The sequence below is a fragment of the Neolamprologus multifasciatus genome, chromosome 16 (assembly GCF_963576455.1).
Source record: "Neolamprologus multifasciatus chromosome 16, fNeoMul1.2, whole genome shotgun sequence".
Taxonomy (NCBI): domain Eukaryota; kingdom Metazoa; phylum Chordata; class Actinopteri; order Cichliformes; family Cichlidae; genus Neolamprologus; species Neolamprologus multifasciatus.
In genome coordinates, this window is record NC_140454.1 from 24,063,074 (window position 1) to 24,087,258 (window position 24,185).

The 24,185-nt window shown below is 38.5% G+C and overlaps 1 protein-coding gene across 4 annotated transcripts in view; it reads left to right on the forward strand.

Annotated features, from left to right (window-relative positions):
- The window catches only part of epha3 (eph receptor A3), a 91,562-nt gene that overhangs the window by 33,388 nt on the left and 33,989 nt on the right, over positions 1–24,185 (forward strand). For all 4 annotated transcript variants that reach the window (XM_085135319.1, XM_085135320.1, XM_085135321.1 and 1 more), the window contains 2 exons: positions 19,531–19,686; positions 23,753–24,112. In XM_085135319.1, the coding sequence (XP_084991445.1) occupies positions 19,531–19,686; positions 23,753–24,112 (516 nt within the window). The remainder of the gene's footprint in view (positions 1–19,530; positions 19,687–23,752; positions 24,113–24,185) is intronic.

Below are 24,185 nucleotides of genomic sequence, written 5' to 3' on the forward strand. Positions count from 1 at the left end.
AAAAGCACATATTTAAATTGTGTTATTGTGATCATTTGTTTATGTTTACCCTTTGTTTGCACTGGGTGCACTTACTTCACCTCTGTCACAAGTATGATGTAAGTTTAACATGCTATAATTTGTCTTTAGAAGCTGATGCCTCACTTTGTATATTTGCTGCACCCGTAACCATATCTACCCAATAGGCCTCTATTGTTTCTTCATGTCTCAAGTTGAATAAACTTCAGCAGTGAGATGTAGAACATCCACAGCAGCCTTATCTCTGTTATCCAGCTGAAAAAATAAAGGATTGTTCCTAGAGAACTGTCAACAACAACAGATAGACAAAAGTCTAGTACTGTGTTTCTTGATGATGCCAATCTGGAATTGTGTGATCAAAATAAAAGACATTAGTGTGTGAGTAAGACAGTGTTTAAAATACATCTGGGTTTTTGATTACATGAACATGACTGTTGCTTTTTTTTAATTTGTAATCTGTCAGTGGAAAGCTGATTGACAGCTGAATTAGATTTGTATTATAACTCACTGTTAAAAACACAGTATGATCAGAATTAAATTTGTGGGGACAAAAATAAGGTCATAGTTAGCCTGGCTGACAACTGTACAGTTATTCCTTACCCAAACCCTGTAGTCCTGGGAATGTTCTCCCTACCATTTGAGGTTCAGTGACTTTAAACTGCAAGACTTTCTGTCAGCCAGTGAACCTGAGTAACCTGTAGTGACTAACAATGAAGTGTAAAATGCACTAAGGATTAGTCTGTGAGGGGTTGTAACATGCTTGCTGGGTCTTTTAAAGCTTAAAAAAATGGGCTTACATGAGAATACATAGAACTCAAGGTAACCCTAACGGGAGGCCGCTCACATGTACTGTTGTCAGATACACTGGAAGGATGATTTTATGTTTGCTTAAGCAGTAGAATACTCTGAAGGTTTGAAAGAAGATCTGAGAATATCATCATAACTCAGAAAATCTCTCGTCTGTGCAACTAATCAGTTATCTAAAAAGAAATAAAGAGTGTGATGAGTTCAGGAGATAACGTGTAAAGATCCTGAAGTTGTTTTCACGTGTCTATGCATTCTTCATCTGCCTGAGATGACAATCGTTCACCAAGTTTCTTTTTAATGATGGACTACCCTGAGTAGCTGTTATTGGGAAGAGTGGGGTTATCACCCTGCTGTAGAGTGAAATACCATGTGCTCGCCCAGCAGGATAACATTCCTGCTGGCCCCATGATTTCCTCAGGTCATTCATGCAGTTCTCATCCCCACTGTAATGGCATTGTACTGGGGCTCAGCTGCCCCAGTAGCCCCCCCACGCTTCCCTCTTTGGCCTCCCTGACAGCACTGCCCTTCAGCTGCCTGTCAACCACACCAAGTCCACGATGGTTGATGGGAGCTCATTGGGAGAATGGGGTCAAGGATGGGGTTAATATAGCTTTTAGTTAGCTTGAATTATTTTTTATTCATTTTTTTTCACCACAAGTATTTCTTTCATAAGTTTCTGGCAAAATTTGAATTGCTTATCACAAGTGCATATTTTAGATTTCCTCATATGAGGCGTGAAGTATAATTCATAAACTAAAAAGTGAGGGGAAAAGTTAGCGGCAAAGAAGAAAATCAATTGCCTTAAACTACACTTCGCTCTCGATTTGTCTCTTGATTTCATCTCTGTCTCAGCTTAACATGAAATATATGTATTAAAGTGGCAGGCGCATAATAAAGGGAATCCAAACCGCTTGGTATTTTCTGAGTTAAATGCTATTTGATCTCTTTACATACAAAAGATAATTTCATGACGTTGCCTGAGCAAAGCAGAAGAATTCACAGCATCTGCTGCATTGACAAAGTGGATGTGTGGAGTGAAAGCAGAGCAAGAAGAACAACATCTGCCACTACTTATAAATTCAACGAGTATGCGTCACACATCTTTTCTCAAAGATTCTCCTTTTTTCTGGCATTGTGTGTGTGCAAAGATGGCTGTTCATCATTATTCAAGGACAGAGCTGATTAAAGGTGATTAAGCCCTTCCCATCCATCACTCTCGCCTTTCAGCCTGTCACTAGCCCCAGTATTAAGGGGGGACACCAGCATATGTATGCGTGATTGTCTCTGTGTGTGTGAAACGGGGTAAACAGACAATGTCCATCCAGCTATGTGTTTTCTAAATATTCGCCATTACCCTAATTGCAGGCCATTTCTCAAGTAGAAAGAAACAATATACATGGGTCCTTAATAATGTTGCTTAATGCTAAAATAATACACAAAAGGATTCAAATTGTGGTTTCAGCTTAAATGGCCCATGGAAGCACATTCTTTACAAGACTCTTTAGCAACCCTATGATGAATGTCCTCTTTCTCCCTTGATGAATGATGCCAGTGAGAACCTTTCTGGCTCCTGCCATTCCTCATAATAACAACTTTAAGTAATGCTAACTAATATCTTTAAGAAGGGAAATTTTCAGGAGGAAGGATTAATTAATTGATTTACTGTTGTGGTTTCTGGTTCCTATGGAAAATACAAGAGAATTAGTAATGCCGTCAATTAAATGTTCCACAAACAGTATAGACTGTGGGAAAAGAGGAGCTTAACTAAGTTGATGCTGTCCTTGGCAGATTGTCATTCATTAAATTAATTCATTAATTTCACATAAGGCACTCGGGATAAGACCTTAAAACTGGATTTATTTGTGTCTGCAACATGTAACTGTTCCCATGGCAGGTAAAGCTTCTGAAACAGTTTTTAGACTATCATGACGTACTATAGGTCTCAAGATTTTTGAGATAGAGTGAGGGAAGTTTTACACAGTGTGAAGTTCATTGTTGATTGTGTATATGCATGCAAGTGGTGTCTGGAAATGTTGTATTTCTTGTCTCAGTGTCCAGTTCCATCAGCGTGACTAACTGGCGACACAATATACATGATTGAGTTTATCAGCTAGTGTGCAAGGTTTGTATGAGTGCCTGTAAGAATGTAGGACCCAGAGCAGAGCATATTTTGTAATTGTCATTTAACATTTGTGTCCCACTGCAATGTGCTGGAGCTTCACAATCTCCCACTAACATTAGCTCTGCAGGGCGCCACACTAGAAATACACTTTTGCTGAACCTGCACTTCTCCAAGTATCTCAGCCTCACTATCACCAAGCATCATCTTCTCTGCATCCCAAGGGCACAGAAAGTCACAGAAACAAAAGTTTAGGAAGGCATGATTGTGTCAGTTCTGAATAAATGAAGGTGATAAGCATTTCAGATTTTTGATTTATTAGCATTGTTTAGGATAACTCTTTAGTCTTGGATACTTTTATACCCATATAAAGCACACATTAATTACATATAATAATGCTCTATGATACAGTTTACAGTTTTTTTCATTCTGCTTTATCTTCAGTAATCTATGACTCCGCCTTGGTAATTAAGTCCACATTCCCCATGAACCTACCAGGTATTGCAGCTATATGACAATGATATCATAGTTAAAGTATGCTAGTGTAGCTCTTCTCTCATATTTATAAACTGCATATATTGTTCCTCATCCTAAACAGTCTTTGCATGTTTAATAATTAAGGTTTTGCCATTATTTCAATTTATCTTAATTTGTTTCCAGTGCATTGTTTCACAGGGCTTTTATTCATTCCCACAGCAACTGTGGTGGTGTGCGGTTTATCTGTGTGCGTGTTCAAGGAGTTGGTTTTAAATGGACTCATGTGAATTCTATCTATGAGTCAGTGCTGACTCATTATCCCAAACCCACTTTGCACACAACAACTTGTTTACACACTCAGCAGGATTTTGTGTCTGTCTTTGTATGTTTGGACATGTGCTTTTAATTTGATTAAAGCGGGTGTGCGCTCATCTGAATACACATGCGCTCATAGGTATTAAATGTCACACACAGTAACACATAGGATGTCATGTAATCACGCCTGAAAATAATTACAAATGTATAAAAATAAGCATTACTCGCCGACATTAACTCACCTTACATGTGTGTACGCTGCGCCAGCCGAGGGTGATGGGAGACTGAGAGTAGGGGCAGAGAGAAGAGCTGGGAAGAAGAGGGTAAGACGAGAGTCCTGATGTGTATTTTGATCGTGCCAGGATGTCTGGCCCTGTCTGTGGTTCACCTGCGCTGGTCTGTCACTCACACAAGCCCACACACGCACGCGTAACCTCATAACACTGATAGGAATAGGCAAAGCATAACATACACACATCTCAATCAAAAGTTTCTGTTTCATAGGAAGGTTTTAGAGAGGTTTCTCCTCATTCTGTCTCTCTGTCTTTCTCTCTGTGTGACCCAGTAACCATTGCCCATGAGTTTTTCTTTCTGCCTCCCTCCCGCCATCTCTCTCTCTCTCTCTCCTCTTTCCTAGCAGCAACACATGGTGGGACACCCGTGGTGAGGTGTGTCATTTGAGGAGTGATTTAGTGCTGTTCTACCCCAACCACTGCTGAGCCACCTGCCCCAGGAATCCTGCTCTATACACACACAGAGACACACATTTACACACAGATGCAAGCATATGATGGACACATACTGACAAAGTGGTTAAGCACTACCAAAACCTCTAAATGCTCTGGTGTCTACAGCCTGATTAGACCCCATTGTGCTATTTTCACAAATTCTTGCATACCAGCTCTGAGTGGATCATGAACTGAGGCATTCCTCTGTATATTCTAATTAATCTTTTACAAGGGGACCTGTAAGTGGCCACTGTCCAGTTTCAAAGATGTTGAAACACTGTTCACTAATTATATGGCAACAATTTATTCAAGCTCCTCTAAAAGTAATCCAAAATATGTAACAGCATTTGTATTTGACATTATTCCCTTGGGGAGATGTGTTTTCCCATTACAGCAGTATAATACAGTTACTGGCTGTAATGGACAGCATTAAAAAAGCTTGATTTTGCACATTGTAGGACAGCAGATGTGTTTCTGTTTAGTTACGGTATATAATGGAATAGAGCATAAAACAACACTAATCTGAATGGTCAACACTGTAAGTAGAGTGGGCTTCAACATTGGTATAAAGCTGAGAATTTCATTATTATTATGTTTATATGAAACCTTGATTAAATTGCCCTGCTACATATGGGGGAATCTTATTGGCCCCCTCATGCCTGCACTGTACAAATACATTCTGACCTTCCCGTCTCTGTCAGAAATTGATGTTGTGTTGTTCACTTTCAAGGTGAGAACTAATGAGGTACGTGCAACATATCTGATTTAATGTGATTTTGTGAGATAACATTGCAATGCACTAGGGTAATTAAGTCTTTAAAATCAGGTGCATCCTAGCTTTAGATGAAGCACCTTTTTTTTACCATCTCTAAACTCTTGAAAACAACAGTTTTCTACTGAATTTAAATTTCAACACACGTGGATGTTCATTTTCCTTCCAAAGTCCAAGACATGGCAAAACACACTCTTAGGAAGCATGATCTAAGAAGGCTCTCACTGAAGCCCAAGTGAAAAAACATTTTTAGCTTTACACAGTGGAAATTAAAAGTGGATAAAATTGCTTGAATTATATCCCTGTTTTTACAGTAGTTTATGTTGTTTCCCTTAGTAACAAATGAAAACCAGATGTTGGGGTGTCAGCTTACAGAACGCCAGTGTTGTCGCTATTTGTTTTCAGAATGAAAGACTGCATAATTCACACATTATTAAAACAAGAAAGAGTGAATCGACACTAAGTGCTGATCAGTTTTTAAACTTATATGTGTTAACTTGGCAATAAAGCATATCAAAACTGAGAAAGCAACCCCCAGGATTTACCAGTTTCCAATAAATATTTCTCTCTTCTATTGAAATCGTTTCTTAACAACCCCTCGTCAGCACTGGTTACATAGATCCCATTGAGAGTAACACTGTGGGCTATATGAAAACCAGAGTGTCATATTGTCTGAAGTGAAAGGAGCCCGGGGGCTCTTTAGCATATGGCAGCAGCTACATTCTGAGGCTTGTGCCTGAGGTGCCTGTCAGCATAGTCATATGCGATGTGTGTTTATGTGCGTGTATTAGTATGCATCTGTCTGCATGTTTTCTTCAGCTGTTCTCAGGTGTTCTAGCAATAAAGTGGTCTTTACTCTAATTCCCCACACACGCACCTCAGCAGGCAGAGTAACATGTCCCCGACTGAGGCTCAGTGTCAGCAATCACATGGATGCCTATTAATCTGAATTACAGTACTGAGGGGACTGGAGTGAGAACGCATGAGCCATATTTATAAGACATCAAATAAATATAGATATAGATGTAATGTTGGGGAAGCCTTTAAAATAAAATTTGTATCATCATTCATTTTAAACAAGGAGAAAATATTTGAATTACATTTAAATAGAATGCCTCTTTGTAATCACTTCCAGTACACAGTGTAATAGTGTAATATGCATCATTATTGTAGTATTTCAATATTGTAGTCTTGTGGGCAGGCAATCATCACATCAATTACTACTAGTTGTTAGAGTTCATTCAGTGAAGTGGGTCACAGTCATTGCACTTTCATTGTGTGTGTGTGTGTGTGTGTCCAGCAGCAGTGCAGCTGACCTATTTTCTTTTAAAGAAGAGAGCATGTCCTCTGCAGCACTGGTCAATAAAACTGCCCTGTTGGAGCTTAACTCTAAAAACAGGGGGGGACAAGCAAGGATTTTTTCCCCTATACACACACGCATACACACACAGCAAAGCAGACATGCAAATATGAGCACATTTCCTCATTTTATTGAAAACTGCACTACAACTTGAGTATGTTTTTCAGTTTTCCCATTATCCATTCTTTGTTATAGTCTTTATCTGTCTGCATCTTAAATTTTTTTTTTTTCCTGTTAAGAACCCCCAATATGCATAAAACATACGAAAAAAATATCGTTCATTAAAAACAGTTTCCATTTCTCGTATTCGCTCTTACAGTAAACGATTTCAAATGATAAATATGTTTGGATTTGAAGTATTTCTTCAGAGAATAACAGCGACACAGAATGCTTGACATGCACTTAAAGAGAGGATGTTGTGAGTTTCATCATCTCGAATAATGGATTGCTTATGCCCAGTACTGTTATTATGAAGTTTTTTTCAATAGCGATAATAAAAAAAAAAAACTTTCTGGAAAAATAAACTAGAAAATAAAGCAAGAGATGGGAATCTGTCAACTACAGATCAGTTTCTCATAAACAAGCTTGCAAATAGTAATGCAGTTGCCATTTGTTACTACTGCCATAAATGGGTTTATGGTACTATAGCCTGGCCAGCTAAATCAACAAGATGACGACATGTGTACATGACTGGTTATCCCTAGTGTTAACAGAAGCACAATAGCCCTGTAAAGCATGAGGGGAGGCAAATGGGTTTAAATGCTGATTGGGTTGACTGCCGTGTTGCCAGGGACTGTAAAAGTGGAATGTCTATGTATGTGTGTGCACTTGCATTTGGGCAAGTGCAAGGGCAATAAGAGGCCAATGTCTTCTTCAAACACAGTGACTGCATACAAACAGATAAACACCCCACATGTGTTGAATTTAAAAACAAGGACTGCTTTTTTTGTCTTGTGTAGTGGATAAAGGCAGAAAAGTTAATATGATGATAAAGAGTATGATATCTAGAAATGAGTTACTCACTTTTTATTGACAAGCAACATTTCTGCAGACATCAGGACAATGAAAAAAGGGCTTATGTAAAGTGTAGAAATTTCTTTACGGGATCATTACAAATATAAGACCTAAAATCCATCTGTTAAATGTACACACTTAGTAAGTACACACTTTTTATTATTTGCAGCGAGCAAACTCAGTAATGTAGCATGTAGTTAAATAAATGGTGCGCTGACTATAACCTGTATCATAAACGTGTAAACAAGAATTGAATCCAGGTTTTGGGGGGACGCTCAGCACTTTAGCAAAAGTCAACCCCTCAGAAATATTTTGAAAAGGTTTTCTAGAAACAAGCATTAACTATAAAGTACAATGCCTATATTGTCTGGTAAATGAGCTCAAAGAGATAAAAAAAAAGAACAGAAAAGGGGGGAGTAATTTGCTAATAACATTGTTACCCTCAGTTGTTCAGCTGATATCTGTCCACTCATTTTCCATAATTAGGGAAGGTGAAATCATTTGTGTCTTTGGAATGAGGTTAACCATAATTCATTGTTTATTGATATATAACAAGCATTTCCTTCCTTTAATGCTAGAGATGGAAAATTTAGTCCCCAGGGTCTATGTCTCTCACACTTTTATGCCTCGTAGTATGTGTGGCAGGTATCTGCCACAATCCTGAGCCAGTTGCAGAATAGAGACATCACAAATTTTTTTCTTGGCAGAAAAACCAAAGTATATAGCAACGGAAAAAAAGTTGCTATATACTTTCTCCACTATCACTCCATCAAGTGCAAGGTTAAACTTCTGCCTCCTTACAGTCACATTACCCCTTTATTATTGAAATTAACATAACATGTATGTTTCTGAAGTTTGTTCCGGCTGGTGTGCCGGTTGCCCTGGATTTTCTTACTGACCTGGCTAATCTCTGGAGTGTGGAGTGTGTAGGAAACAGTTACTGCATCCTTGATGGATACAGCAGGGAGTTGATCCATGCCTCTTCATGTGTGGGGTTAGTAGAGTCCTTGCCCTGTTTTGTCCCAGTTTATTGTCCTTCACAGCAGCTTTGCACACATACATACGCACACGTGCTATTTTAATAAAAGTGCCCTTGTCAAATCAAATGCAATGTGGAGTAATGTGACTTAGAGTAGCTTTCATTGTATTTGCTAATAATAAAATGGAAAAAATAAATTAGCAAGACATTTTAAATTCCTGATGATGGGGAGATTTTTTTGACCTATGTAATTTGCGCAGATATAAACTGTGTTATGATTGTTTGCTAAAACTGGATAAATTAAATATACAGTGCAAATGTATGAAAAGAAATTTACTATAAATATGATTCAAAACATGTCATGTTTTCATCTCAGTGCTTTTCTGATTTAAAAATGCTATGCTGATTTCACAGTGTAGCATCTCAGTAAACAATATATTCTAATTGGCATCTGTTCTGTTGATTTTGATCATTTTCTCTCAAACTGAAGCTTTTGTGAATATGAAAGGGAGATGGGGGGGGGGGGGGGGGGGTAGGCTTGAGTTTCCTCTTTTTATTAAATCAAGAAGATTAGACTGATATATGAAGGCCAATACTTGCTCCAATTAAAATCTAATATAGTGCAGTTAGCACACTGCTTGTTTTATGATTAAATTACACTAATTAACATGATTTTAATTTGCTGGAATTAATGAAGTTTAATTTCAAAGGCTACATCTGGTGAATCTGCTTTTAGAAAACACAAAGAATGATCCGTTACTTCACATAAACCCTGTATCATATAATTCGCTTTCATATATATTTAAAACACATATAGTATTTGGTTTGTTACTATGATAATGTGCCTTTGAGTATCTAACTTCAAAAATATATGCTTTTTTTTTGCTTGTGTGTCAAAGTATCAGTAGTAGGGGAGACCGGGGATAGTTGTAACATTTTTGACATTTCTGTCAATTAAATTAGAGCTCTTTTAAGGTAGTGGATTCAAAATGTAATGCAAAGTATTTACATGTCTCGGCTATTAAATAGTGCAGCTATTTTCTCTGCAGCACAATTACCCATTGCATGGTATGGTCTCAAACACGAAGAGTGAAATGTTACAATTAACCCCATAGTCTGGGTTAGTTGTAACATATCCTGGGGTGAAATGTAACACAATGAAATAAGGGTACTGACAAAACATTAACATGTAATCTTTGTTTATTCAACACATGAATGCACTTAGAGCCATTTATGTAGCTATGTGTGTGTGTGTGTGACAGAATGCAGAAATCTAGCTTTTGAACATATTCCAACCCCCCAAAAAAGACAAATTATGGAATTTTCTGCAACTGAATATTTCATTAATTTTGGTTGGTCTTCCTTGAGTTTGGCCTCATTGGCTCAGTGGGCATTATAACCTACAACGCTTGCACCAATTTTAAACATAACAATGAAGCTGAAAAAATGTAGTTGTTCACCAGCATCGCAATTCCATTACTTTTTATCATGGCTTACCTTGGTGTGGTTTGCAAAGTGCTTCAGATAGAGGAGGAAATCTGTTTCTTGCACCCATCCTGATTTATTTCCACTACCAGTACTTCCTACTGGTCCATCTCTGACACAGTGGTCTGCATAATGTATGTGTGGGAACACAAACAGTGGAGGAATTGTGTTGCCAATGGCATTAACCGCATATACAAAAGCGACCAGTGAACCTCTCTCTGCTGATGTCGTTGCCCCAACTTGTTTAATATAAGTTAAAGTAATAGTGTGGTAAGTTGTAACATCTGCATTATTGTTACAACTAACCCAGACTGTTGCTGTTACAACTGACCCAGACTCCTATAGCCATGAACTAGCTAACATTGCAGCCAACGGCTAAAACGTTAGCACTAAAGACCTACACAGAATATATCCCCATAGGCATACAAATAACATAATTTAAGTTTGATGAGTTTAACTGCAAAGCAGATAATTCTATTAGAAATTGAAATAAAGTAGAAAAACTTACTTTTTGGCATACAAATTACTTTTTTTTGTGTTAAATTTTCTGTGTTTGACAAAATGTGCTGATTTTTCACATGTGATAGCAGAACTGAATTGGGCATGCACAGGATGAGTCACATCATTTGAAACTTAGCCCTGATTGGAGAAATTGGAAGTGTTACAACTGACCCACGTTACAACTATCCCCGGTCTCCCCTATAAACCGTCCTCCTCCTCTTCATCCTTTCTTCAACTCATTCTATCCTCCTCCTCCTCTTCCTCCTTTCATCCTCCTCTATTTCCTTTTGTCCTCCACTTACCCTCTCATCAGGCTGCTTTATTATGCAAATCAGTGTTGGACCGCATCACTTAATTAAGCTTTACTATGCCAGTTTGCGTGTGAAATCTAACACACATGTACAAAGCGCACTTTCAGGCACAATAACACATACTCATCCTAACTTTTAAACAAACATTAAAGGAACTGGGAGGTTTAATGATTGGTATTCGGAGTCTGAAATCATGCTCACAAACACACAAGCGGTCCCTCTGTGCAGCAGAAGCACCTCTTTGAGTGAGCGCAGATAAAAAGACTTGAATAGCAGGGTTTTCCCAAGTCATTAGCCTGCAGTTAGTATCTATACTCCAATCTGGCCCTCACCTTGCTCACCTTGCAATGCCAACTGCTTCATTCCTATTGCTCCTAAAAGTGCTACTTATGAGATTGTGGTGGTAAAACTAAATAGCATGGTCTGAAACTGATGTACCATGTATAGGTGCTCTTGACAGAGCTAGCTCATTAATTAATATTAGTGAGGAATTTGAACTTAGTCTTAATTAAATACAGCAATTTACTGGTATTAAAATGAAGCAAACAAAACAGAATATTTATAGTTTAAATCTACAAACTAGCAAAAAAAAGAAGAAAAAAGAAGAAACTATAATAAACTTGTTGTCACTTCTACATCCCCTCTTCTTCTTGCAAGCTATTCTGTGCAAACAAGTGACCCAAACAAAAACAGTAAAATGATCAAAAAATATGACCCTGAAAGTTTAGAGTCTAATAAAACCCTTCTTGTTATTTAATTGGCTTCAGTAGCTTTCATCCCATTTACAAAACAAAAAAACAACAAAAAAAACAAAACCTGAATTGGAGGCACTGTTAAAATGAATTCTTGCTCCTGACCTTCTGGAGGCTTGAAAATGTAGAGAATAACTTCTGCATTGGTCGACAATACTGACTACTGACATCTGAATATATTCTCACATGTCCCTGTAGTGATTAGCAGGGTAAATGACATGATAATTGAACATAAAGAGATAAAAATGTGTAGTAATTTGCCTTGAGACACAGCCTATCAATTCTGATGATTGTTTTCATTTATATTTCTGACAAAATTTATTTGGTTTATTGGGTTACAGACATATTAACTTCAGCAAATTGTTTGCAATTCAGCGTACTGGATATCCATGTTACTCTGTATATCAGAATACTGAGTTATATATTCATAAATTAGTTTTTCTTACATCAATAAGACTTTCTAGGGTATATTTTGCAGGTTTTTTTAAGGTAATAAAAATGGCAATATTAGTTTATTATAGCCGCTTATATCTAACATTTCATGCCAAACTGAAGTGCATTGAAAAAACTTAAGATGGGAGATCATAAAATAACTGAAAAACTGCACTTTGAATATTAAAAAAAGCATGTGTATTTTTATGCGTTAGTCAACAGTTTGCTTAACATGTTTCAACATCAAAACCATTATTAGGAAGACAAAAAAATCCCACCAAAATATGCCACGCTATCATAAAAGACTTTGACCTTTCTGAGATTTCTGTAACTTATTACTGGTTCTGCCTGAAGCAGGATTTCATGGCAGGGGGCAAGATGTTTACTGTTGCCATGTCTCCAGTAACATTACAAGTGGCTCCGGATTAGACCGCCAGCCAAATGCCTAAGCTGTCAAAGTAAATAACTTTTCCATTTCAAAGAGAGCTATTCCAATTAAGGAAAGAAAGTTGGAGCAAAAGAACGGAAGGGAAAAGCCGCAGAAAAGAACCCAAGGAGGGAGTGCAAGATGAAGGGAGGCGGACATGGAGGGAAATGGAAGAGGAGGAGAGAAAGAGTGAAAGTCATTGCAATCTTATTGGAGTGAAAACGAGAGGTGGTTTGGAAACAGGAAATCAATTGTTGGGCCTGCGTTTTGGTTTGGCTCTGTTTGCAGCTAGACTTAACCTTGAAGTCAAAGGAGCTTGCAAAGAAAAGCGTCTGGACTTCTTTAAGTTACTTGAAGACGTTTCACCTCTCATCCGAGAAGCTTCTTCAGTTCTAAGGTCAAATGGTGGAGTGTCCCCCCACAGAGGGACAAAAGGACCCCCTGATGATCCTCTAATCGCCTGAGCCAAGGTGTGGAACTGGGTGTGGGTCCCAATCAGCCAGAGTTTCAGGTGAGTTCATTGTGAAACCTGGCCCCACCTTATCATGCGAATTCCTGAGGTCAGATGGCCCAGGGTGTGAGTGGGCGTTAAGGCGTCTGGGAAGGGATCTCAAAACTGGATTATAGATGGCAGAGAGTTGGTGTCGTAAACCACCGCCTCTGTTCAAAGATGGCCGTTCACAGTGGACATAGATGGCTTCTTTCACTCCTCTTTCAAACCATCTGTCCTCTCTGTCCAAAATGTGAACATTGGCATCCTCGAAAGAGTGTCCTTTATCCTTAAGATGCAGATGGACAGCTGAGTCTTGTCCTGTCGAGGTGGCTCTTCTGTGTTGTGCCATGCGCTTGTGAAGTGGCTGTTTGGTCTCTCCAATGTAGAGGTCTGGGCATTCCTCGCTGCACTGTACGGCATACACCACATTGTTAAGTCTGTGTTTTGGCGTTTTGTCTTTCGGGTGAACCAGTTTTTTGTCTGAGTGTGTTGCTGGGTCTGAAGTACACCGGGATGTCATGCTTGGAGAAAACCCTCCTGAGTTTCTCTGATACACCGGCTACATAGGGGATAACAATGTTGTTGCGTCTGTCCTTCTTATCCTCCCTCGCTGGTGTCTGATCTTCTTTTCTGTGCCTCTTTGCTGACTTTAAGAATGCCCATTTAGGATAGCCGCACGTTTTGAGTGCTTCCTTTACATGTTTGTGTTCCTTCTTTTTCCCTTCAGGCTTAGAGGGAACATGTTCTGCCCGGTGGTGTAAGGTCCTGATCACTCCAAGTTTGTGTTCCAGAGGGTGATGGGAGTCAAACAGGAGGTACTGGTCCGTGTGTGTGGGCTTCCGGTAAACTTCGATGTTGAGGTTGCCATTCTCTTCAATGTGCACAGCGCAGTCCAGGAAAGGCAAACAGTCGTGGGAGTGGGGGGACACTCCCACTAGGTTTATATCTGGGACTCTCCACCATTTGACCTTAGAACTGAAGAAGCTTCTCGGATGAGAGGTGAAACGTCTTCAAGTAACTTAAAGAAGTCCAGACGCTTTTCTTTGCAAGCTCCTTTGACTACGATGACCTGGATGACTGAGAACCTTCACAGACACTTAACCTTGAAGTGTGTGAATGGGAGAAAGCACTAGGCTGGGATCAAGACTGAAGCATGATGAAATGATAGGGAGTCAAGGGCAGGGCATTTTCCCACTTTCCCACTGTAAATTGATTGGTGTAACACGAATCAATTTGCAAGTTATGTTCAGGGGTTAAGAAACTGATCATGTGACAAGTAACATTCTGAATGTCAGATCATTTTGATAAAATTATCACAAGGTAGTTTGATAAAATGAGCTTAATATATTTTAATAGTGTAGTGATTTGGATTTTCCCAGTTCTTTACCTTGTTGCTGAGTTTTGGCGACCTTTCACAAACAGATTGCAGGTTCCACTTGAAAGCTGTAAATCCCAGATTTTCTACTTAAAAAAAAAGTGAAACAGCATCAGCGTAACAGGATTTTTCTTCCCCTTGAGTGCCTTTAATGGAAGATGATAAAGACATTGAACAGAAGTCTTGTACGAAATGAGACCTTCCATCCTAAACAGCAGTCAAACCATGTAGAATTGTTGAAGTACTGGACTGGACACCAAATTGTAATAATGATCACTACTGGTAATGGTCACTACTAGTAAAAAACAAGTCCACAGTCCAAAGACGTGTAGTTAGTGGGAATAGGTTAAATGGAAATTCTTAATTGCCCATAGGTGTGACTGTGGGAGTGAAAGTGAGTGCGAATGGTTGTCTGTGTCTATGTGTTAGCCCTGTGACAGACCGGCAACTTGTCCGGGGTGTAGTGGAAGTGGATGGATGGATGGATGATGACTAGACCATCTAGTACAGCAGTCCCCAACCTTTTTTTACGGACCAGTTTATGTCCGGCAATATTTTCACGGGCCGGCTTTGCGGATAAATACAACAAAATAGTACCAATACCGGTACCAAAAAAAGAAGATTTAACACACAGGAAAAGACCCAGGGAAACCGAGTTAACAATAAAAATGATTTTAAAAAATTACTCTAAAAACCGATAAAAACCTTGAAAACCATAAATTTCACACCCGAGCTTCAACCCAGGGGTTGGGGACCGCTGATCTAGCACTTATGTTAATTATTGGAAAGGAAGCCCCTTCTTGTTTGCAGTGGTCATGGATATGTTGATAAATGAGGTCAGGCAGGAGACTCCATGGACTGTGATGTTCGCAGACAGCACTATGACCTGTAGTGAGTGTGAAAGAGAGCCTGAACAGGTGGAGGTATGCTCTGGAATGAAAGTCAGTAGAAGTAATGCAGAAATCATGTGTTTGAATGAGATGAAGAGTGGTGTAACAGTGAAGATTCAAGAAGTAGAGGTATTAAATGTACATAAGATGAGAATAGATACCCAATGTCAACCAAATTTAAAGCAATGGACAATGCACAAGAAAGGTGAACAAGAGAGTGGAATGGCTGGAGGTGAGTGTCAGAGGAAGTTTGTGGCAGAAGAACAGCTGCAAGAGTGAAAGGGAAGGTTTACAAGATAATAGTTAGACCTGCTGTGATGTATGGTTTGGAAATGATGGCTTTAACAAAAAGACAGGAGGCTGAATTGTAGGGTAGCTGAGTTAAAGATGTTAAGGTTTTCATTGGAAGAGACCGGTATGGAAAAAATTAGAAATGAACATGTCAGAGGCACAGCTCAGGTTATGCATTTTGAGACAGAGTTAGACAGGAAAGGCTGAGATGATATATTCGACAAAGGATGCTGAAGATCTTGGCAGGACAAAAAGAGGAAGACCACAGAGAAGATTCATGGATTTAGTGAAGGAGGACATGCAGAGGGTTTGTATTACACAGGAGGATGCTAGGGATAGGGTGAGATGGAGGCAGATGATCCGCTGTGGCGACCCCTAAAGGGACCAGCTGAAACAAGAAGAGGAGTATTGATTGAGCAGAATGCATTCCCAGTTATTTTTCAACCACCGTGTCATGTGGCTTCTGCAGCTGTGTATGTGTACATGTGTGTACTTCTGTGCGTGTATAACTGCTGTTTCAAAGTGTGTAAAAGGATTGTTCCATCAGCTGATATGTAGAAAGTAAAAAGACATCATGTTATACCTTTATGTGCGTGAGTATTTAAGACCATCAGTTGAATGGCTGTTTATATGGTTAAAGAAACGAGTACTTGTAGGAGTAGTGACAGAGCCTTTGCACGCTATTGACTGCGAATAAATAAAAGATAATTAATGGTGGAAAACCTTCATATTTTTCTCTGAATGTCAGTGTAACACTTCCTGATTGGATGAGGAGCTAATCCCCTGGTTACAAATATGATTTTACCATCAGTCTCTTTTAGAGCGGCTTTTTATTCTGGCAGACCTATATTATCCGTTTCCAGCAGTTGTAAAAATATGGTTGTGGTCATGAAAAAATCTGTACATTGACACATGAAAAATCTCATACTGTAAGTAGAGATTTTGTTCTCTAAGATTCTCTCGTTATCCAATAAGTTTCATAGATGTGTTGAAAAGTCTTCAGTGTTGACTCGCCAGAGTCATTTAGCATGCCCTGCAATGGACTGGCCACCTTTACACCCTATGCCCCGCCTCTGGGGGCATAGCATAACTGACACTGTAGCAGTTAAGAAAATGGATAAATGGATGGAAGATGTGAAGTTCATTTAGTAGGTGCAGAGGTTAATAAAGCTACTCAGTAATTTAATTTTAGTTCCACAAATTTATGAAATTGATAAATGAGCTCAAGTACTTAAGATGTGTATTAATCTATAGCTGGAAATAGTCCAAGCTAATTTGCAATGTCTTATTGTGCGAGCAAGCTTTGCTAAAAAACCCCCCCACAAAAACATGTATATATATATATATATATATATATATATATATACATATATATACATATATATACACACATATATATATATATATATATATATATATATATATATATATATATATATATATATATATACATGCCTTATTTTTTTTTTGTCTATTTCTAACATGTATGCAGGGGAAGAACAACTTGATTTACATTCTCTGGCAATATCCATGCAAAACTCTAAGCTATGATATAAATGACTTGGAAAAAAAATCTGCCACATGTGAAAAATAACTTCTCCTATGAATATGCATGTGTCTGCATAAGTGATTTGTTTCTACCCTTGAGTGAAGTTGGTATAATACAGTACCTAAAAGAAAACAGATCTACTTGGACTTGAGCCCAGTGATTTAGCTGGCCAGTATATATGGTAAATGCATCTTTGTTTGGTGTTATCCAGTGGTGAATTGTTAGTGGCATACATACTCTATCAAAGTCTGCTCATGGCTAGACTAATCAGTCTCTCCCGCTAGTATGAGACTAATGCGTTTTAACTCTTGCCTATTATCTATAATTCTCTTTTATATTCCACAATTCTGTTAACCCAGCAATTTCCTCTGTTTCTGTTATACGATTGGCTGTCAGGTGTAATTTCCTGGCGTGTCCTCCAATCAGGGTGGTCTGTTTTCTGTGTGTCAGCAAGTGTTGGGGTTGCTCTTTCATCAGTAGGATCATACTGGGGTGTTTGAATCAGCTTCACATTATATTACTCTCTCACACAAGCATGCATGTACCCTCTCTTACAAACTACCACATTGTGGAGGAGAGGTAGTATTTAGTGCAGCACAGGGACCTTGGTGTGGCAGTGTCAGTGATGGATATGGCAGTAGGATCAGCAGTGTTGGCTTTTGCAGAAGTGTGTTGTCCACCACTGGGATCTGTCAGATCTGTTCTGCTGAGCCCACACATTCTGCTGGCTGGCTGCTATTGCTGCTAGCTATTTCTTTAATCACTCGGGTGTGTGTGTGTGTGTGTGTGTGTGTGTGTGTGTGTGTGTGTGTGTGTGTGTGTGTGTGTGTGTGTGTGTGTGTGTGTGTGTGTGTGAGAGAGAGAGAGAGAGAGAGAGAGAGAGAGAGAGAGAGAGAGAAAGAGACAGAGACAGGGTGCAAGCTTGTCTGAGTATGTGCACAACACTGGGTTTACAAGGAGCATATATTACAACTGCAATTGGTTATAAATCCAGCAGAAAATAAAAAAGGTCATCAAGTACACCTTAATGGCCATAAAAAGACAAACACAGTAGCTGTTGGTTTAAACTTTTCGTAAAAAGTGAAAAATGCACAAAATAAACATTTAAACCTGATTACTTCCTTGCCTCGATCTTTCTGCACATGGACTCAGTCTTGGAATACATAATGCTCATTTTTTCCTTCTAAACAAAGACTTACAAACTGAAATTGTCCTCTGAGACCTTGTTTTTTTATTTTTAATTTATAAGCTGTAAGAGATGAAGAATTAAAAGCAGTACTACGCTAAACAGATGATGAATATCTGTATTCAAAGAGCTGGTGAAACACATGCCTAAGAGATCCATCCATAAAAGCATGCCATAAAGACACACCTATGAGCTGCCATAAGTAAAAATCGTACTATATTAACATCATATTAGCACATCCCATCTAGACAGCTTATGCACACTTAGCTGAATTGATTTTATAATCACTTTGACTTTGACTTGGATATGTTTAAGAAAATGGATAGCTGGATAGGATATTCATACAGTATTCCAATTCTAAGATATAAAATCTCTGCCATTTTTGTGTCAGGAACTGGAGGAATGGTTATAGGAGCTTGAATTTCCAGTTACTGTGGTTCGGCAGTGGCGATACCGCTCATGCTTGGAAATACAGTACTGTTGATGGTGAACTCTAAATGCAGTTGACCATCATGGAAAGAGACAGTTTGTATACCTAAATGCTTTTTATCTCACTATAACTTTGGATAAGTTGACAGAGGTTTCAACCTTTGGTGGTGGGAGAAAAGGGGAGCACTGAATAAAGTAGAGTAGAACTAAATATGTTGAGAAAGGAAGAAGAACAGAAAAACACAAGGGGAAGTCTTTTTTTTAATCTTCCCCCCTTGATCTTCCATCCTACACAGAAAAACAGACACACATACAGTATACTTTCACATGCAATATACTTTACACAGGTAGAGTGTCACCCTACTTGCACAGATTGCAACAGATTAGTGGTGAGTAGGAGTTAAAAGAGCTGCTGAGTGCACATTTAATACCACAGATATTTAAAGAGAACATCCCTTTTATCTGAGGGGACAATCTGCATTATTCATGCTGTGCCCTCTGAGAGTTGAAGGGAGGAGGAAATAGATGCAAAGACATTTCAGAGAATTATTGTTTTTACTAGCAGCCAATGGATTCCTGTTACATTAACAGGAGATATACATTTTGTCTCCTTCCAGCACTTTGTTGGTGTCAGTGTGTCTGTGTCTGTGTGTTTGTGTGTGTGTGAGAGAGAGAGAAAGAGAGTGCATTAAACATGTCCAATCTTTCATTTTTTGACTTGCAATTGTTGAAGGTGCTCTGAAGAAGAATGCAGCTATTACACAGCTGTGCTGGTTCAGCACGATGCTCATGTATCTGCGTGTGTTGTTTTTGTTTTCAGTGTGCAGGGCAGGCTTCTACAAATCTACTCTCGGGAATATGGAGTGCTCAAAGTGTCCACCTCATAGTTTCTCTCACCATGAGGGGTCTCTTCACTGTGGCTGTGAGAAAAACTACTTCCGTGCTGAGGGAGACCCTGCTTCTATGGCCTGTACTCGTAAGTGTGCATTTTCCTCCAGTGTAAATAGCACTTACATTTCCTGGTGACCTATCACATAGTGAGTCAGTGAGTCTCATATGTTGCAGTTTGTGTTTTGTGTCACTAATATAAAGGTTTCCAGACATTTTAAACAACTTATTGTTTTGCAGTCGTCTATGTTTGCCCATGAAAATAAACACCTTCAGCACAACATTGGAATTCCAGAGATAACACACTGGGAAAACAGTGAATAAGTGGACACAGGAAAATAAAAATCCCTCATTTTTTTAAAAGGTCACATTTTCTACCACCTTTTGCACTTCCTGTGTAAATCTCTTTGCCTCCATCTCATGCAAATGGATTGCAGATGGAGACGACTCCTGCAAGTATTCAAAAATGCATTCTCTCTAAACCAATAAATCACTGCATTCCCTGATGTCAGATTATTGATACATCCGTTACTAACGGGACTAGGAAGAGAAAAAAAACTGTGTGGGGAATGGTGGAAAATATAAATCAACGCCCGCAGCCGCAGACAGAATGCTAATTAGAACGACAATCACAGCAGGTCCCTGTTGTGATTATCTCAACATCATCTTGTCAACTACGCAAATTTCATCTCATTGGGACAAACTGAGCAACGCTAGAGCTGAAAATGAATAGATAAGTTGTTAGGAGATAATGATCATGATTATCTCAGGAGAGGTCTTTTACTGTTAGCGGTGTGATAAAGGTTGTTTCAAGCTGACTTTGGAAAATTTCAAAGGTCAGAGGGAAGGTTGAAGAAAAGAAGAAAATGTTTCTATTTTGTTCTTCATTCAGTATGAAACATTGCATTATTGCTATTATTAAAATGTAACAATGCAGTCCCTCCATGTCGCACAGTACCACTTACATATGACGTTAAAAAATTATAGTATGTTGCTGTTCATCTTGATTTGACTTTTCCACAACCGTATTGTAATGTTGACCGACTAATAATTAGAGATTAGGGCCACTTTTTCCTGCTTTAGCTGACCACTTCACACATCAGGGTTAGGCACTTTGCACATGATCATGACCCTGCCATTGCCGATGACCGATAGCATTGCTGCAGGGTAGTATTTAGTGAGTATTTATTACACAGTGTGGTGCGGGGAAAAGCCTGTTCTGTTTGAGTCTAAGGTTTATTTTTTAGCACCTGACGGCTCTTTTTTTGCTTCTCATCCGAAAATACTCTAGATCTTTCACGTGATTCAGTTTATTTTGAAAAGTCTCAACAGGATCTTGAGCTTTATTGTGAAAGGTTTATGTGGAAATAACGACAACACATAAAAACAAGCGCTTGTCTGTCTGTAGTGTGGTTATATTAAATATAAGAGAAAGAGAGAAATTTAAGAAATTAATATAGCCACTACAGTGACCACCATTTTTTATAATATAATAATTATAATAATTTGCGACACCACAAAACAAACGATAGCGTAAAATGCAACGACAGACGTTTTGTCATCCGATATATATCATTATATGAACAGCCCTAAATTCATCACATTTTCTGGCTTATTAGTTTTATAAATTAGACCTATAGTATAGCTGTACTACAGTTCTGTTTTTTTGTTTGTTTGTTTGTTTGTTTAGGTGTTAAATATTTCATCTGTCTTCCCTTCAGTCTTCACACTGTGGAGAAAAAAAAGTTAACAAGATAAGCGAGCATCTGCAAATGAAAGTTACATAATGGGGTTATTTAAAAATCCATCCAGCAGTCAAAAGTATCTTCTTCTGTTTTCTCTCACTTGATGCTGATGATGGATTAGTGTAGCTGCTCCACGCTCATTAACTTCAAAGCATAAAGAATTCTGGGTGTAAACTTGTGTTTGCACGCCCCTGCATGCCCAGACATGTCTTTCTTACAAATATTGCTTATATGTGAAGGTGCTATTTGAAGTTTATTATGAACCTTATAATAATGATATCGATTTCATGCATTCACCTTGAGTTATGAGCTATTGCGCTTACTTCGATCTTTGTTGATCCACGACATCGTCGCTCATCAGCACAACCCTATCACACAGCACAGTTGCAGAAAGGCAGGTACGCAGCCCCTCGCCTTGCTAGAAGGTAAGGTAGCTGACCTTCAGAACGATGAACAACACTTTGAGGGATTTTGAGAGGTCACTGATGCTCCCGTTTATACACTACGGAAGCATTAAATAGCACATGATAACATTTGTCATTTAACTAAGGCGTTTACTGGCTAGCTGCTATATATATATATATATATAATAAAACAATAATGTTAATGGCGCAGCCCAGCACATCTGTAACATTAATAAACATTAGTTTAGTAGGATAACAAAATAATTTGTGTTCAAAAGCAGAGGCACCACTGTTACTGTATTTGTGCATAACTCTGAGTATTGATCTGAGTATTTGAGTATTGAGTATTTTCATGGGTGTTAATTCTGAGTTTGAAGTTCTAAGTTGCAGTAGATGCAGTACACAGCAAACATGTAAATGGCTGAAAGTAAAATGAGTTAACTGACGTCTTGGAGGAATTTAATTTTCAATGACGAACCAAACTGTTAAAGTTAAAGAAAATATAAGTGACTGAAACTTATTCCACAGTAGTTTTACACCTTTAGCTTTAACACATTGTGTTTGATTTCACGTGCCAGTCAAGATGTGTTCAATCATTTTGACTTTTACTTTAGCTTCCCTGTATGCATGTGCATACAAGCAGTGCAGTGCATATACATGTATGCACATATGGGTAAAAGCTAAGCTGAAATGCAGACTCAAAACTCTGATGTGGTCAGTGGATGTTATATTAGTTGTACATTTTTTTACTGATGTTTCAGATCTGTTTTTACCATTTAGATATTTAAATGACTGACTTTTAGAAACTTCTTGTGTGTAACTGTATTTAGAGTTAAAAAGTTTGAATCATGTAACTTGACATGTAATTTGACATGTCTTTCAAAGTTAGATTCACGAGACTTGCAGATATCCAAGTTATCAGAACTTCTTTGCAGTCAAATCGTGTCTGTATTTTTCTTTTGATTTCTCTGGCTCAAGCACATAAATATCTGCGATGCAGATAACTGAGACAGCCAGTGCGCATAGTTTGGGAGTGAAGTAAATTCAGCAAAACAAACTAAACAAAGCGTTTTATCTCAAGACACAATCCAGTAAGCCCATTTGAATCTTTTTTTTTTTCCTTCCTCTGCCTTCTCAGTTTCCCCCACTGAGCTATTTGGCAGTTTTGCTATGTCCCCCATGTAATTAGTCATAGTTTTTTATATGAGTATCTGGAAATCTGTTTGTAATAAGACAGATTTTATGTTAGTCTGAGTGAGTCAGGCTCACTTGCTCCGACTGTGCCATGCTCCTCTTATTTCTTACGGAATTTGAAAGTGAGATGTAAACACATACATACTGTAGTAGATTCACTGATTTACATTAACATAACCCTAGTATTACGACAACTCATTCATTGTATAGCACTCATAGTAAGAATTTTCTTCCATGAAGATGTCCAAGTAGGCAAATAATGCATTGTGAAATATATATATATATATATATATATATATATATATATACATATATATATATATATATATATATATATATATATATATATATATATATATATATTCCTTTTTGCCTTTTTGTGAATTGTCTTCCTTATGAAAGAAAAAGGAAAAACTTTGGGAAGTTTAAGGAAGAATAAACACCAAATCCAGCTATAAATGGGTGATTTTTCACAACCCTGCTCCAATTCTCAAAGAGAAAGACATAACAGCAAAGAAGTAAAATGACCATATAGTTAAAGTTAAAGTTCATGTTACATGTTCTGTGTACTACACTTAGCATATGATTTTGCTGTTAAATGTAATTCAGTTTAATGCAAGTCTACTGACTGATGTTAATATTGCTTTCCGTCTGTTATGCTGCTGCACTTTTCCTTTCTTTGTGTTCTTTCCTTTCAATCTGCCTTTTTATGCTATACTAATCAGTTTTTTGTGTGCTACTAAGCGTTCTCTCCTTCTGTAAATCCATTGACCTGCCTCTCAATCTCACCTCATCTCCTTCTGTCTACCAGGACCTCCTTCAGCTCCCCGGAACGTAATCTCTTCCATCAATGAGACTTCTGTTATCCTGGAATGGAGCTGGCCTGAGGACACCGGAGGGCGCAGGGATATCACCTTCACTGTCCTTTGCAAACGTTGCCGTGCTGTTGCTGCTAATGGCAGCAGCAGTGGGACCCAGCGCTGTGAACCTTGCCGGAGCAATGTTCGCTTTCTGCCAAGAGCCATGGGACTGCACAACACCACAGTGACGGTTGGCGACTTGTTAGCCCACACTAACTACACATTTGAGATTGAAGCACAGAACGGTGTGTCATCGCTGGCACCAAAGATGAGACAGTACGCTGCCGTCACCATCACCACCAACCAAGCGGGTGAGATGTCATGATGTATGGGTGGCTAGCTAAAGATATGAGCTGAGACGATTGACTATACACAATAACAGCA